The sequence below is a fragment of the Dromiciops gliroides genome, chromosome 4 (genome assembly GCF_019393635.1).
Source record: "Dromiciops gliroides isolate mDroGli1 chromosome 4, mDroGli1.pri, whole genome shotgun sequence".
NCBI classification, from domain to species: domain Eukaryota; kingdom Metazoa; phylum Chordata; class Mammalia; order Microbiotheria; family Microbiotheriidae; genus Dromiciops; species Dromiciops gliroides.
In genome coordinates this window covers 107000433-107015271 of record NC_057864.1, presented here as the reverse complement: position 1 = coordinate 107015271, position 14839 = coordinate 107000433, and the positions used below count along the sequence as shown (strand labels likewise).

The 14839-nt window shown below is 38.9% G+C and overlaps 1 protein-coding gene across 5 annotated transcripts in view; it reads right to left on the bottom strand.

Moving 5' to 3' along the window:
- Positions 1–14839, bottom strand: part of LOC122725718 (membrane cofactor protein-like) — a 55588-nt gene that overhangs the window by 13887 nt on the left and 26862 nt on the right. For 3 of the 5 annotated variants that reach the window (XM_043962967.1, XM_043962969.1, XM_043962971.1), the window contains 3 exons: positions 8748–8930; positions 5084–5131; positions 3217–3264 (listed from right to left, as the gene is read on the bottom strand). In XM_043962967.1, coding sequence (XP_043818902.1) covers positions 3217–3264; positions 5084–5131; positions 8748–8930 — 279 coding nt within the window. The remainder of the gene's footprint in view (positions 1–3216; positions 3265–5083; positions 5132–8747; positions 8931–14839) is intronic. The other 2 variants (XM_043962968.1, XM_043962970.1) reach the window with 2 other exon arrangements.

The following is a 14839-nucleotide window of genomic DNA, read 5'->3' as shown; positions in this document are numbered from 1 at the left end:
CTTAACGGTTTTCTTACAAGAGATCTCTCATAACCTGGGAAAAATCTGTAACTGTTTCCGATATAAATAAAACTTAAAAAAAATATGTCTTCATCTAAAAGTTGAGTCTATCACCTTTCTTTTTAGAAAGTAGATAGCAGACTTGCTGCTGGAGTCACAACTGGTTATTATATTGATCAGAGCTCTTAAGTCTTACAAAATTGTTTTTCCTCATAGTTTTGTGGTTATTGCATAAAATGTCCTGATTCTACTAATTTTGCTCTGTATCAGCTCATACTAGTCTTCTCAGTTTTTTCTGAAAATGTCCCTTTTATTATTTATTAGTGATAAACAATAATCATTTACTCTATTCAAAGTCCAGCCATTCCTCAATTAAACCTTTTGTTTCTATGTTTTCCTAGTTCTTGTAGTTTTTCCCCTTTTGCTTTGGTATTTAGGGAGACAAAAAGAGGATCAAAGAATAGGACCTTTGAGGCAGCTAAGTGGCTCAGTGGACAACCTGAGTTCAAATCCAGCCTCGGACACTTACTAGCTGTATGACCATGGGCAAGTCACTTAATCCCAACTGCCTTCCCAGAACCAAAGAAAGAGAAAAAGAGAAAGAGGGAGAGGGAGAGGACCTTTCCTTGGTGTAATGGGGTAATGAAAACTGTCAACAAAGAGAAGGCAAGATGCCCAATCCTTATTTGGTTTTCTATTTTTTCAACAAAAAGAGGATGACTATTAGGGCCAGCTAGGTGGCGCAGTGGATAGAGCACCGGCCCTGGATTCAGGAGGACCTGAGTTCAAATCTGGCCTCAGACACTTGACACTTACTAGCTGTGTGACCCTGGGCAAATCACTTAGCCCCATTGCCCACCCCCCCCATCCCCGCAAAAAAAAAAAAAAAAAAAAAAAAAAGAGGATGACTATCACATTGGAAATGAGAGAACAAAAATCACTACCAGAGAGTTAATCATCAAGTTAAGGAACTAGAAAGTGACCTCAATGAATTCAAGTTACTTGACCCAGATAGCCTATATTCTTGAGTCCAGAAAGAACTGGCAGATATGTGAATGTCAGGTCACTGTCAGTGAAACTTGAAAGATATGGAAAATGGGAGAAACCACAATATTGAAGAAGGGTAAATATTGTCCCAATTCTTCACAAGAGGGAAGATAAGAGTCTGTGAACTACAGCTTGACTTTGATTTCTGGGATAATACTACAACAGATCATTAAGAGATGGTTGGTAAACATCTAAAGAAGGAAGTAATGAAGGAGCCAGGCACAGCTTCATCAAGAACAGGTCTTAATTAAACCAATCTCATTTTCCTTTTTGATAGGATTACTAAGCTAGTACACTTGAGAGGAATGCTGTGAATAGAGTTTACCATATTTTAACAGAACTTGAAAAATATCTCATACTATTCTCGTGGAGAAGATGGAAAGATATGCATTAAATAATACAGTCAGACAGATTCTGAAGTGACTGAATTCAGAGGGTAACTGTTGTTTCAATGTCAGTATAACGGGATGTCTCCAGTGGCATACTCCAGGCATCTATACTTTTTAACACTTCAATTACTGCCTTGGATGGAGGCAGAGATGGTATGCTCAAACTTGTAGATGACAGAAATCTGAGAGATACCAAAAAAAAAGAATGAGAATCAGGATTCAAAAAAAATGTTGATAGGCTATAATGCTGAGCTAAATCTAGTAGGAGGAATTTCAAATAGGATAAATGCAAAATTTTGCACTCAGGTAAAAAAAATCCACTACATAAATATAATACTGGTAAGCCATAGATAGATAACAGTTATTCTGAAAACATCTGAAGCTTTCATTGGAGTACAAGCTTAATGAATTGATGGTATGATGGAGCAGACAAAAAAGCTAATGTGATCTTAGGCTGCACTAAGAAAAGCAGGGCTTTCAGGATTTGGAGGTGACAGTTCCACTGCACTCTGCCATTCATTAGACTGTATCAGGAATACTGGGTACCACATTTTATGAAGGACACTGACAAGCTAGAGGATCCAAGAGGGCATCCAGAGTGATGAAGGGCCTTGAGATGAAGAACCTGGTGACAGTTAGCCTGGGAAAGAGAAGAATCCAGAGGGATGTGTTGTCTGTCACTGATCCCTTCAAAGGCTACCTTTGTGAGATAGATCAGACCTGTTCTATTTTGATCCCACTGGGAAGCCCAATAAGCAAAGAGCTCTACACTGTCAAGAGGCCAAGTCAGACTTGCTGTCATGGAAGCTTCCTAATGATCAGAGCTGTCCAAAAGGGGAATGCCCTGGGTGGCTAGGTGGCACAGTGGATAAAGCACCGGCCCTGGATTCAGGAGGATCTGAGTTCAAATCCAGCCTTAGACACTTGACACTTACTAGCTGTGTGACCCTGGGCAAGTCACTTAACCCCCATTGCCCTGCAAAAAACCAAACAACCAAACAAAAAACAAAAGAGGAATGCCCTGACTAGAGGTAGATGGGCTCCCCCTCTTGGTAGGTCTTCCAGCAGAGGCTGGACAAGCAATTGCTAGGTATGTTATAGTGGGCTTTCCTTTGGTGTATGGGACGGATAGATGACTTCTGAGTCCCTTCCAATTCAAAATCTATGATGCTATAAATGCTGAGATATTACAGTGACTGAGCATGTCCCAGTGCAGAGATGTGAGAAAGTAACTTCTTCTGTACAATGGTATGGAAGAAGCAATGTACAGGTTAGTTTGGCTGAACTGTTTCCCCCTACCCCCTTTTAGAGGACTCCTCTCTGGAAGGGATTCATTGGGAAATGTGGGTCAGGGATATAAAGACAACAGATATTAATTAAAAAATTAAGTCTATTCTGTGGTTCACTTAAAACAGGGAAATGGGGAATTTCCCAGGTCACCTCAGAACTGTTTTAACCTTGTACAGAACTTTGATCACAGTAGGTATTTAATGAGTGTTTGTTAAGTGAGAAAATACACCAAATTACATGCACCCTGAAGAATGGAAAGCCCGAGATCAGCACGGCAGCTGTCACTTCTCCAGAGAATAGCCAGAAAGAGCCACTCAGGCAGTCATCAAAGGGAGACACAGAAGTCCACATGCTTTTCCACCTCCCTCTTTACTGATGCCTAGTATCATTGATAGCATCCTAATGCTTGGGGACATACAAGATGGTGGGTAAACAGCATTACAAACAACTCAAATTTGTATAAAAAACGCTGAATGAGATATTACTGAACCTGGTTGACTTGAGACAGGTGGCTCTGGTTGGAAAGTAATAGTAGTTCCTAGAAAAACCCCAAACAGAAAGGCTGATTGAATTTAAAAAACAGAACAAAACAAAACAAAAAAACAACGCAGAAACAAACACCTCAGAAACCATCGCTCTAGCTTCATTGGTATAATGCTAAAGTTTTGTATTTGTAATCTTTAGAAACAAAAACTCCAATTTCTCTTTGCCTGATAAACTTGGATTATTATTAACCAATTAATATTCTTTTCTATTTAATAAGCTGTAAACTCTACTCATTACTACGGAAACTTTACAAACTTCTATAAAGTAAATGGGTGCTCAACTCCTATGAAAAACTGTAAAAATAAAATTAAATACCCACTGGGTTATAAGATAGGGTAAAACACATTACTAAACATCTATTCACAATGGACACAAGAGAAAAGATGAGTTGCCAAAGTAAAAGTGACCGTCAATAAAAAAATTAATCTTCATAAAATGTAGGCTATCCTTTTTTTTAGGTGATCCCTTTTATTATATTATATCCCACAGAAATCCACAGAATCTGTACCCATATCCTATTTGGGTATTACCATGCCCATATTATATGGGAATCCTAGACCAAAGATTCTTTCAATTATGGTACTTACCAGTACATACGATTAATTCCTAGCCCAGATATTTTAGAACTCTTTCTTATGAGAAAATTCAAGGCATATCTTTATCACTGTTGACAGGAACTAACACTTATATAACCTTTTTAAAGGCTTGCAAAATACTGATGTGTTATCACATTTGATCCTCAAAACTAGAAATACATTTCCCTTTGGACAGAGGCTAGAAGGCCTGATCAAAACTGCTGACAACTGAAGTCCTTTTTAATTTACTTCTAGAAAACAACATTTCTCCCACTTTGTCAATTACCATATACTTTCCACTGTAACTACAAATCAAAGGCTTCCAACAAGGAAGAAATAAATCTGGAAGAGGTGAAAAACAATGCCTGTTTCCTCTTGACACAATGAATGCTGGGAATGGGACAGCACTTACAGGACTTATAAATGCTACCTAAGTATTTTGGGGGGGGGGAGCCGGCAATTAGGGTTAAGTGACTTGCCCAGGATCACACAGCGTAAGTATCAAGTGTCTGGGGCTGGATTTGAACTCATGTCCTCCTGAATCCAGGGCTGCCCCCTACCTAAGTATTTTAATGAGTGCTGCTGGTCGGGGAGGGGGGAGAATGGGGGGAGAGAAAGGGGATTTGAAAATTTTATATATTTATTTTGTAAGATTTTGTGAAGCTTTTGCCTTCAATGGGAGTTTAATCCCCATTCCCTGTGCGATAATACCTTCCTTGGGCCTCATTTTCCTCATCTGTGAGATGAGGGGATTGAACTAAATGGCCTCTAAGGTCCCTTCCTGCTATGATTTTATGACTAATGAAAGATCTAGGTGCCATCTGCAGAGGTGGACCGCTACCTCCATTCATTCTCCGAGCAACAGGAGGGCATGTGAAGATTCTAAACAAGATCAGGACAGAGTATCAGGTGAGTGCTAGGAATATTGCATTGGTCAAAGCACCTCTAAAAATTCAGAATACAACAAATGCACTGAACTCTGAAAAATGAAAAAAACCCTAAGGCACTGCTGTGTTACCTTACTGAAGATTAGCTAGCAAGAGTCATGAAATACCACTAGAAATAGACATAGGGGAGGAACTGAACCACAACCTGTTTCCCTTCCCTTTGCACTGCACATATTATTTCATTTGTATCACCACTGAATTTAGGGTTCAATGAAGATTGTGGATGAATGATAACCCAAAGAACAATAAGATTTTTTAACAATATATACTACACGAGGAATCACCGAACCTGGACTACTTGAGACAGGTGGTTCTTCACTGGGAGAAGGAACAGGTACTAGAAATTAAAAAAAAAAAAAAGAAACTAGATTATGTCAAAAAGTTTAAGAATCACTGCTCTTAATACAAAGTTACAGTTTTGCCTTTTCATTTCCTTAAATAAAAATTCCTATAACTTCTCTTTATTGTCACTCAGTCAACAACTACTTAATAAGCATGTGCTATGGGCCAGGCACTGTGTTAAAAGCTGAGAAGACAATGAAAGGCAAAAAAGGCAGATAAAAAGACAAGACCCTGCCCTCGGGGACTCTGCTCACAGTTGAATGGGAGAGACGTACAAAAAAAGATATACACATACAAACTTAAAACAAATTAGATAATCAACAGAGGGAAGAGACTAGCATTTAGGGAAAGAAAGTCTTCTTGTAGACAGAATTTTGGCTCAGCCTTTACAGAAGCCAGGGAGGCCAGGAGATGAAGACACGTCAGGTACAGGGGACAGTCAGTAAAAATGCCTTGTCTTGTGCAAGGAACAGCAAGGAGGTATCACTGGATCACAAAGGGAAGTACATTTAAGAAACCCAGAAAAATAGAAGACGCCCAGGTTATGGAGTGTTTTGAACATCAGAGGATTTTATATTGGCTCCTGCAGGCGACAGGGAGCCATTAATTAGTTAATGGTTAGAAGGGGAGGGGGAGAACAATATGCTTACACCTGCATTTTAGGAAGATCAATTTGACAACTGATTGGAGGATGGACTAAAGTGGATAGAGGTTTGAGGCAGGGAGACCAACCAGGAGGCTACTGCAAGTCTAGGCATAAGGTAATGGGGGTACTAGGGTAGTCACAGTGTTAGAGGAATTACTGTATCATATACGAGATGTTGTAAAGATATAACTGACACAACTTGGTAACATATTGCACATGAGGGAATAAGAAATAAGTAAGGAGTCAAGGATGATACTTAGATTGCAAGCTTGGTGAACTTGGTGGTGCCTTTGACAGTGATAGGAAAGCTAGGAAGAAGGGAGGTTTGGGGTGGAAAGATGAGTGCAGTTTTGGACATGTGGGGCTTAAGATATCTATGCAATGTCCATTTCAAAATGTCCAATAGGCAGTTGGAGATGAGAAACTGAAGGTCAGGAGAGAGGTTAAAGCTGGATAACTGAATTTGGAAATCATCAGAAAAAAGACAATTGCATTCATAGGATCTGATGAGACAAGATGACCAAATGAATGAGCAGAGGGAGAAGAGGACCCAGAACAGAACTTTGAGAAACATCCACAGTTCGTAAGCATGCTCTGGATGAAGACACAGACAGCAAAGGAGACTGAGTAGACAGACAGACAGGAAGAAAGTCAGGAGAGACTGATGTCATGGAAACCTAGAGAAAAGAAACATCATAAAAAGGCTGAAAGATAAGTCAAAAAGGGTGAGGTCTGAGAAAGGACTATTAGATCTGTCAAGTAAGAGATCATGGGTAACTTTACAGAGCAGTTTCAGGTGAGTGAGTAGGTCAGAAATGAGAGGAAAGGAAGTGAAAATGACACCAATTGTTGATGGCCGTGCCAGGTAGTTAACCACAAAAGGGAGAAAATATATGGGATAAAGGATGAACAAATCAGATAAAGATTTTGGAGGAAGGGGGAGACAGGAGAATGTTTCAAGACATTAGGGTAACAACCATAAGACAGGGCGAAATTGAAAATTACTGAATGAGCTGGAATGGCAGAAGGGCCAATCGCCACAAAGGGATGGAATGGGATCGTTTCTGCATGGAAAAGGGCTAGTCTTGGCAAGGAAAAGAACCAACTCTTTATGGGAGACAGGAGTGAAGGATGAGATGGCAGCAGATTACATCTGAGTGATAAAAGATGAAGCATAAGGGATGAAGGCGCTCTTGGCAAATGGCTTCAGTTATTTTCAGTAAAATAAGAGGCAATGTTCTCAGATTAGAGAGTGAGAGAAGGGAAAGTAATGCAAGTCTGAGGAGGGATGAAAAGGTCTGAAAAAGCTGCTGTGATGAGCAGGATGTGAACTGATTAGGGAGGTATAAAAAGAATACATTACAGTAGTGAGGGCCCCGTTGAGATAATGTAACATAAATCTGTAGTGGACCCAGTTAGCATGCTTTTGTGATTTTTCTCCAGCTTCATTCAGGAGCACAAGACAACAAATGATAGGAGTAATCCAAAGCTGAGGCTTGTCAGAGAAAGACTACAAAGGGGAAAAGAGGCGAGGGCCTCGAGAGGACAGTATAGCAAGGCATTAGTTCCTCAATGGGTCAAGTCGGGCACAGGAGGCAAGACAACACTTGGGTGATGTCCTAGGAAAGAACCAAGAGGTGGAGGGACTGGAAGTCATGGTGTGAACAAAGAACAAAGTTTGGGGCTGCAGGAAGAGGGAGAGGTGAAATGACAACTGATTGGGGTTCAAGAAGGCATTCCCAAACACTGCCTGCTCTTAGGAGTGAAGGGCAGCTAGGTGGCGCAGTGGATAGAGCACTGGCCCTGGAGTCAGGAGGACCTGAGTTCAAATCTGGTCTCAGATTCTTGACACTTACTAGCTATGTGACCCTGAGCAAGTCACTTAACCCCAATTGCCTCACCAGAAAAAAAAAAAAGATCAAGGCTATGACTATCTCTGTATGTAGTTGAGGTGGGGCAGAGAATCAGGTCATGGGAAAAGAGTAAGTTGAAGAAAGTGGTGAGGAGGGCATTTGAAGGTGTATCAAGAGGTATGCTGAAGTCCCCTAGAATGAGGGCAGGAGCTGCGAGGTGCAAAGAATGTGAGCCCAGGACTGAACTTAGGGAGGAAAGAATAAGAATGTTCTAGAAGGTGGTAGAAAACAGCTATCAGAATCTTAATTAGGTAGAAGATATGGAGTGAGGAGAGGTTACTTAAGTGATGGTGGCAAATAAAGGGATGGCATAGAAGAGGCCAGAAGGAGCAAGGGGAATCTCAAGTCTCCCAACCATGACCACTGAGAGGGAGAGTGAAGGTACAATCAGTGCTGGAAAGGGTGGACAGGTTCCCTGTGTCACCAGAAGGGAACCAGGGTTCAGTAAAATGAAAGAATATGGAAGGAATGTGAAAGAAAAAACAGGTTTAAGATGAAAGCAAATTTTGTTCCTACAGAGCTGCTGGCACTCCGAAAGCAGAGTGGAAGGAGTGGGTATATCTTGTACGGGACACTGAAGTGGTGGGCAGAATAAGGGAGGTGGATAGGAATATGGGAGTGAGCAGTAGGGCACAGAAAAAATAGGGTTTATGAGACAGGTAAGGCCCAAGAATCACTGTGGTCGATAGAGATCTGGTCTGAAAGCCAGAAAAGTCTAGGTTCAAGTCTAAACTATGTATGAAGCATCTGTTTCCATGCACAAAATAAGCACAAAATATATAAATGCAAATGGAAATGGCAAGTCTTATTCTTGAGGAAGTGAAGGTGAACACTAAAATGAAGAAAATGAGAAAAGGTCCTCAAATAATAAGCCCCAATTGAGGTGAGTCTTGAAAAATATTGACAATTCGAGCAGGATACACTGGTGAATATATACACCACAGCAAATCAGTACAAGGTGCACACATGAAATGACTTCCTTAGAATCACAATGCATTGTTACTCATACTAGAAGTAGCAAAGTGAAAGAAGCGAAAGACAAATTTCTGTACCTTTCTTGCAAACCGGAAGTTCAGGGCTCCAATTATTATCGGCTTCACAGGTAATTTTGTCGTTATTCTGTAAGGTATAACCATCTTTACAACTGAAAGCAATTGTGTCCTTATAAGTATGAATGGATCCAAATCCTGATATCTGGACTGCATTGTCAACTTGTGGAGTTTTACATATGACTTCTACAAAAGAAAATGGGAAAGTTTTGGAAAAGTTTGCTTTGAAGAAGGAGGGGTCGATTAGTAGCTGGTGTGTGTAATGGTACCTCCAGGACACAAAACGCAGAAATAGGAAACTATTCACAACAACAAAAAATACCCATTGAAATAAATGATGAACATAATTAAAATATAAAGTAAATGACATTTTGATTTCAGATATATCACATTTCAAAGAACTCAAGGTCCAGTAAAATAATCACTGGATCACTAAGGCTACTAAGGATCAAATGCCTTCACTTTTAAGACTTATGTGGGCTTGGACATATGCCATCCCCTCAGTGGGGCCTGGTTTTCTCATCTGTAAAATAAGGGTTTAGATTATGTGACATCCATGGCTACCTTCAAGGTCTTGAATTCCATCATGTAATAAATTATCATTTCAGGAGCAAATGTCATCTTTTAAAAAAAAATTGTATTTTCAGTTCTGAATGCTCTCCTTCCTTCCTAGCCCCTCCCTCACCCATTGGGAAGGCAAGAAATAGAAAACTAATTATACAGGTGAAGTCATCCAAAACATATTTCCATCTTAGCCATGTTGCAAAAGAAAAACAAACAAAAAGTAAAGTGAAAAAACATATGCTTCAATCTGCACTCAGAGTTCAACCATTCTCTTTCTGGAGATAGAGAACATTTAACATCATGAATCCTTTGATATTGTCATGGAACATCAAGCTGATTAGAACAGCAAAGTCATTCACAGTTCATTCTCGTTACAACTTTGCTGTTACTGCATAAAATGTTCTGCTCATTTCCTTTGGCAAGGGTTCATTTAAATTTTCCAAGATTTTTCTGAAACCATCCTGTTTGTCAATTCTTATAGCACAAAAGTATTCCATCACAATCACATGCCACAACTTCTTCATCCATTCCTCAATTGATGGGCGTCCTTTCAATTTCCAGTTCTTTGCCAACACAAAAAGAGCTACTATAAATATTTTTTAACATATGGGTCTTTTCCTTTTACCTCTTTAGGATATAGACATAGTGGCAGTATTGTTAGGTTAAAGTAAATATACAGCTTTATAGCCCAAAAAGCTTTATAGTTCCAACTTGTTTTCCAGAATGGCTGGATCAGTACATTAACTCCACCAACAGTGCATTAGTGTCCCTATTTTTCCACATCCACTCCAGCATGTCATTTCCTTTCTTTTCTGTCATGTTAGTCAATCTGATGGGTTCACAGTTTTAATTTGCATTTCTCTAATCAGGAGCAATTTAGAACATTTTTTTTTCCAAATAACTATCAAAAGTGTTGATTTCTTCTTTTGAAAGTTGTCTGATCACATCTGTTGATCTATTGTCAATTGGGGAATGGCTCTTTAGTTTCCTATATATTTGAGAAATGAAACCTTTGCCAGAGAAACTTGCAGTACACCTCCCCAATCCCCCCGCCCCCACAGGGTTTCCTGCCATTCTAATTTTAGCTACATTGGTTTTATTTGTGCAAAAAAATCTTTTGATGAAATTATCCATTTTACTTCCCACGATCCTCTCCATCTCTTGTTTGATCACAAACTCTTCCCTTATCCACAGATCTGACAAGTAATTTTCTTATCTTGCCTTTTATATCTAAATCATTTACCATTTTGAGCTTGTCTTGGCATATGGTGTAAGATGATGGTCTATGCCTAGTTTCTGGACTGCCTTCAAGTTTTTTTTGTCAGATAGCAAGTTCTTGACGCAATAGCTTGGATGTTGGGGTTTATCAAACACTAGGTTACTGTGATTATTTACTCATGTGTTTTTTATGTCTATTTCTCATCCAGTACTATATTATTTTGATGATTACTGTTTTGTAGTATAATTTGACATCTGGTGCTATTAAGTTCTCTTCCTTTACTTTTTTCTCCATTGATTCCCTTGGTATTTTTGACCTTTTATTCTTCCAGATGAATTTTGCTATTTTTTTCTAGCTCTATAAAAAGAATTCTTTGATAGTTTGATTGGCAAGGGTAAATGCCATCTTTTTTTTTTTTCAGGCAATGGGGGTTAAGTGACTTGCCCAGGGTCACACAGCTAGTAAGTGTCAAGTGTCTGAGGCCAGATTTGAACTCAGGTACTCCTGAATCCAGGGCCGGTGCTTAACCACTGCGCCATCTAGCTGCCCCAGGTAAATGCCATCTTATAGTTAACTTTTCCTATTCATTTATCTTAAGTGTTCAGTAAAATGTATACCAAGTTGGATTTAGGTTGGCTCATGAAATTTTTTTTCTCATGGTGAGTTGATGCATCAATAAAACCATTTACATAATTTATGATAAATCCCTATCAGTAATTAAAAGAATAAAATTTTCTAATGAAATCATGGAATTTGTTTTAAAACTTTAATTTTTCTCTATATTTTAAGTGTCAAAATGGAGTAGTCTGTGAAAGAAACTACAAATTGCCTTTTTTTTGGTGAGGCAATTGGGGTTAAGTGACTTGCCCAGGATCACACAGCTAGTAAGTGTCAAGGGTCAAAGTCCAGATTTGAACCCAGGTCCTCCTGAATCCAGAGCGGGTGCTCTATCCATTGTGCCACCTAGCTGCCCCTACAAATTGCTTTTTGAAAGATCTTGAATCAAAGGCAGTTCGTAAAATGTAAAGAATCCTGGGGGAGACTGAGGAAAATCATCTGCAAAAGGAGCCACTTGCTAAAAAGAAAAGGAAATTTTTTTTTTTTGTGAGGCAATTGGGGTTAAGTGACTTGCCCAGGGTCACACAGCTAGTAAGTATTAAGTGTCTGAGGCTGGATTTGAATGCAGGTACTCCTGACTCCAGGGCTGGTGCTCTATCCACTGTGCCATCTAGCTGCCCCGAAAAGGAAAAATTTGATAGATTTCTTTTAAAAAAGAGAAAAGTAATAAAGGTCAAATAAAAATAAATTTTTCTGAGAAACATGCACATGGGCCATGAAGGGGTTTTCATATAAAATGTAAGCATATCCTGCATCCTAAGGAAATACCAGGATCAGAGGATTTCCAGCTAGAAGGAACCTTTGGAGAGCAATTAATTAAAGACTGCTTTACAGATAAAGAACCAGAGAAGAGCCATCTTCAGAGGGCAAGAAGCTTGCCCAAGGTCACCCGGAATTTAAATAAAGGTTCTTGAGCTCAAAATCAGGTGTTCTTTCTTCCATGTCAGGCTGCTTGAGGATAGAGAACATGTACTTCAGTTGTGAGGTTCCACAGGCAATTTCCCAAATATATCTTCACTGCCAAGGAGATAGCAGAGTAAGAAGGAGCAATGAATTAAGAATTTGATTATCATCACTTCACTCCTGGCTTTTGGTTTCCTTATCTGTAAAAATTAAGGGCTAAACCAGGTGATAAGGTTGCTTTTAGCTCTAAATTCTAGAACCTAGGATTGAAGATGGAGTGGAAAACTAGTTTTTGAAAAGTCTTTTAAAGATTAGAGCATTAATTACCTGTATACTATAATTTACTGCTTTTTAGAAGCCAAGGTGAGCCAAATGAATTTGGCTCCTCACAAATGAAGAGCATAATGTATACTACCTTCTCAACTACAAAGTATAGTAGTTTTGGGAAAAGGGTGATTTTTTTTACTAGATGTATAGGGCAATCTTGTGAAACAGATTCAATTCTACATCACGGTACTGTGTAATATTTTCCAAAATAATTATCTGATAGTAGAACTGGATGGGAAAGATTTAAAAATTAAATCACACACAGAAGTGCAAAAAAAAAAAATCTCAATTCTAGTTACCATAATGTCCCTAGCTCTTTTATCATTGGGACAAGAGGGAATATCTCTGAGTCAATGGTCTGACATGAAGACTGTTGGAGACTAGATATGCTGGGCAAGAGGCTGTAGGTGAAAAAAAAGGTCTCTACTCTACCACAAACGATATTCTGCACTCCACTCTTGTTCCTACCACAAAAATAAACATCTGCACTGGTTGTAATTATCTTCCAAATTCCCCAGTTATCCTGATCTAACAATACTGTTTTTAATATATTCCATGAGAGGAAGCACTACACCTACCCTGATGCCTAACCAGTCCTCTAACCTAGTCCGCTCACTCAAGAGACTTGCCCATAAACTCTCACAATACATCTCATGCAAGTTTGGGAAGGGAGGGAATAAAGTTATGGATCAGGTCACAGTGGGAACTCAAGCCTACTAATTTTCTGCCTGTATGTATGGTGGGGAAATAGGTTTTTTTTAAAAATAAATTTATTATTTTTAAAATTAAAAAAAATTTTGAGGTCCAAATTTTCTTCCTTCCTCCTAAACCTCCCCCACCCATTGAGAGGGCAAGAAATGTGATATCTGTTATACAAGTGGAATTATGTAAAACGCATTTCCATATCAGCCATGTTGCAAAAAAGAAAAGAGAAAAGAACAAAGAAAAAATTTTAAAGTGAAAAAATTATGCTTCAATTTGCATCAGACTCCAGTTCTCTCTCTGGAGGTGGATAGCATTTTTCATCACAAGTCCTTTGTAATTATCTGGGATTACTATACTGATCAGAACAGCTAAGTCATTCACAGTTGATTATTGTACAATAGTGCTGTTACTATGTACAATGGTCTTCTGGTTCTGCTTACTTCATTTTGTATCAGTTCATATATCTTCTTCCCAGGTTTTCTGAAACCTTCTTGCTCATCACTCCTTATAGCACAATAGTACTTCATCACAATTATATCACAACTTGTTCAGTCATTCCTCAATGGATGGGCATCCTTTTGATTTCCAATTCTTTGTCACCACAAAAAGAGCTGCTATAAATATTTTTGTACCTATATGTCCTTTTCCTTTTTTATTTGAACCCTTTGGGAAACAGGCTTAGTAGTGCCATTTCTGGGTCAAAGGGTAAGCGCAGATTTATAGCCCTTTGGTCATAATTCCAAATTGCTGTTCAGAATTGGACCAGTTTGCAACTCCATGGTGGGAGAATAAAGTACATTTAAAAAAAGACTATTTTAAAAAAAGTAACATACTTGTTAATGTCAGTATGTTTTTTTAAAAAAGGCATGGTGGGGCAGCTACGTGGCACAGTGGATAGAGCACCAGCCCTGGATTCAGGAAGACTTGAGTTCAAATCTGGCCTCAGACACTTGACACTTACTAGCTGTGTGACCCTGGGCAAGTCACTTAACCCCAATTGCCTTACTCCCCCCCCCCAAAAAAAAGGAATGGGGCTAGGGGGGATGGATTAGCTCCTAAACATAAAACAATTTTGTCAAGTCAACTTTTACAAGTTTACACTTGTAAAAACCTACAAAGGCTTTTGATGTTACACCTTTCTCATAGTTAAAGATAAGTAATAGATAGGGTATGACTTTAAGGATTCAGGGAAGGTTAGCAAAGAGTTATTTATACTGTCTAGAAATAAAACTGAAATCAGATGAAAATGATGTCTTGTAACAATAAAAAAAAGGGACCTAAAGGCACATTGGATGTTATTTTCCTTAGAAATTTTATATTATTATTAGCTAATAAAAGCTTACTTTATATGTAACATCATTACCTTAGAACTTGCTAATAGTATTGTTTAATTTTGGCTCTTTAAAAATCATTACATTTAAAGTAATTTTAAAAATGTTTTTAGAAAAGGATGTTCCTTTCTTAAACTTAACCATGTCTAGAGCTTAAACCTCTTAGCCTGATCTAAGTGACTTTGGCACCTACCACCAAAGAGTAGACAAGTATCTCTAACCCCCCCCCCCACCCCGGGAAATAAGAGTTAAATGACTTGTCCAGGGTCACACAGCTAGGAAGTATCAAGTGTCTGAGGCCGGATTTGAACTCAGGCCCTCCTGAATCCAAGGCATTATCCACTGTACCACCTAGCTGCCCCCTAGACATGTATCTTAATACTAGCTCTGGTTCTTTGGGTAATGAATAAATTTCTTTAAAGCTGAAT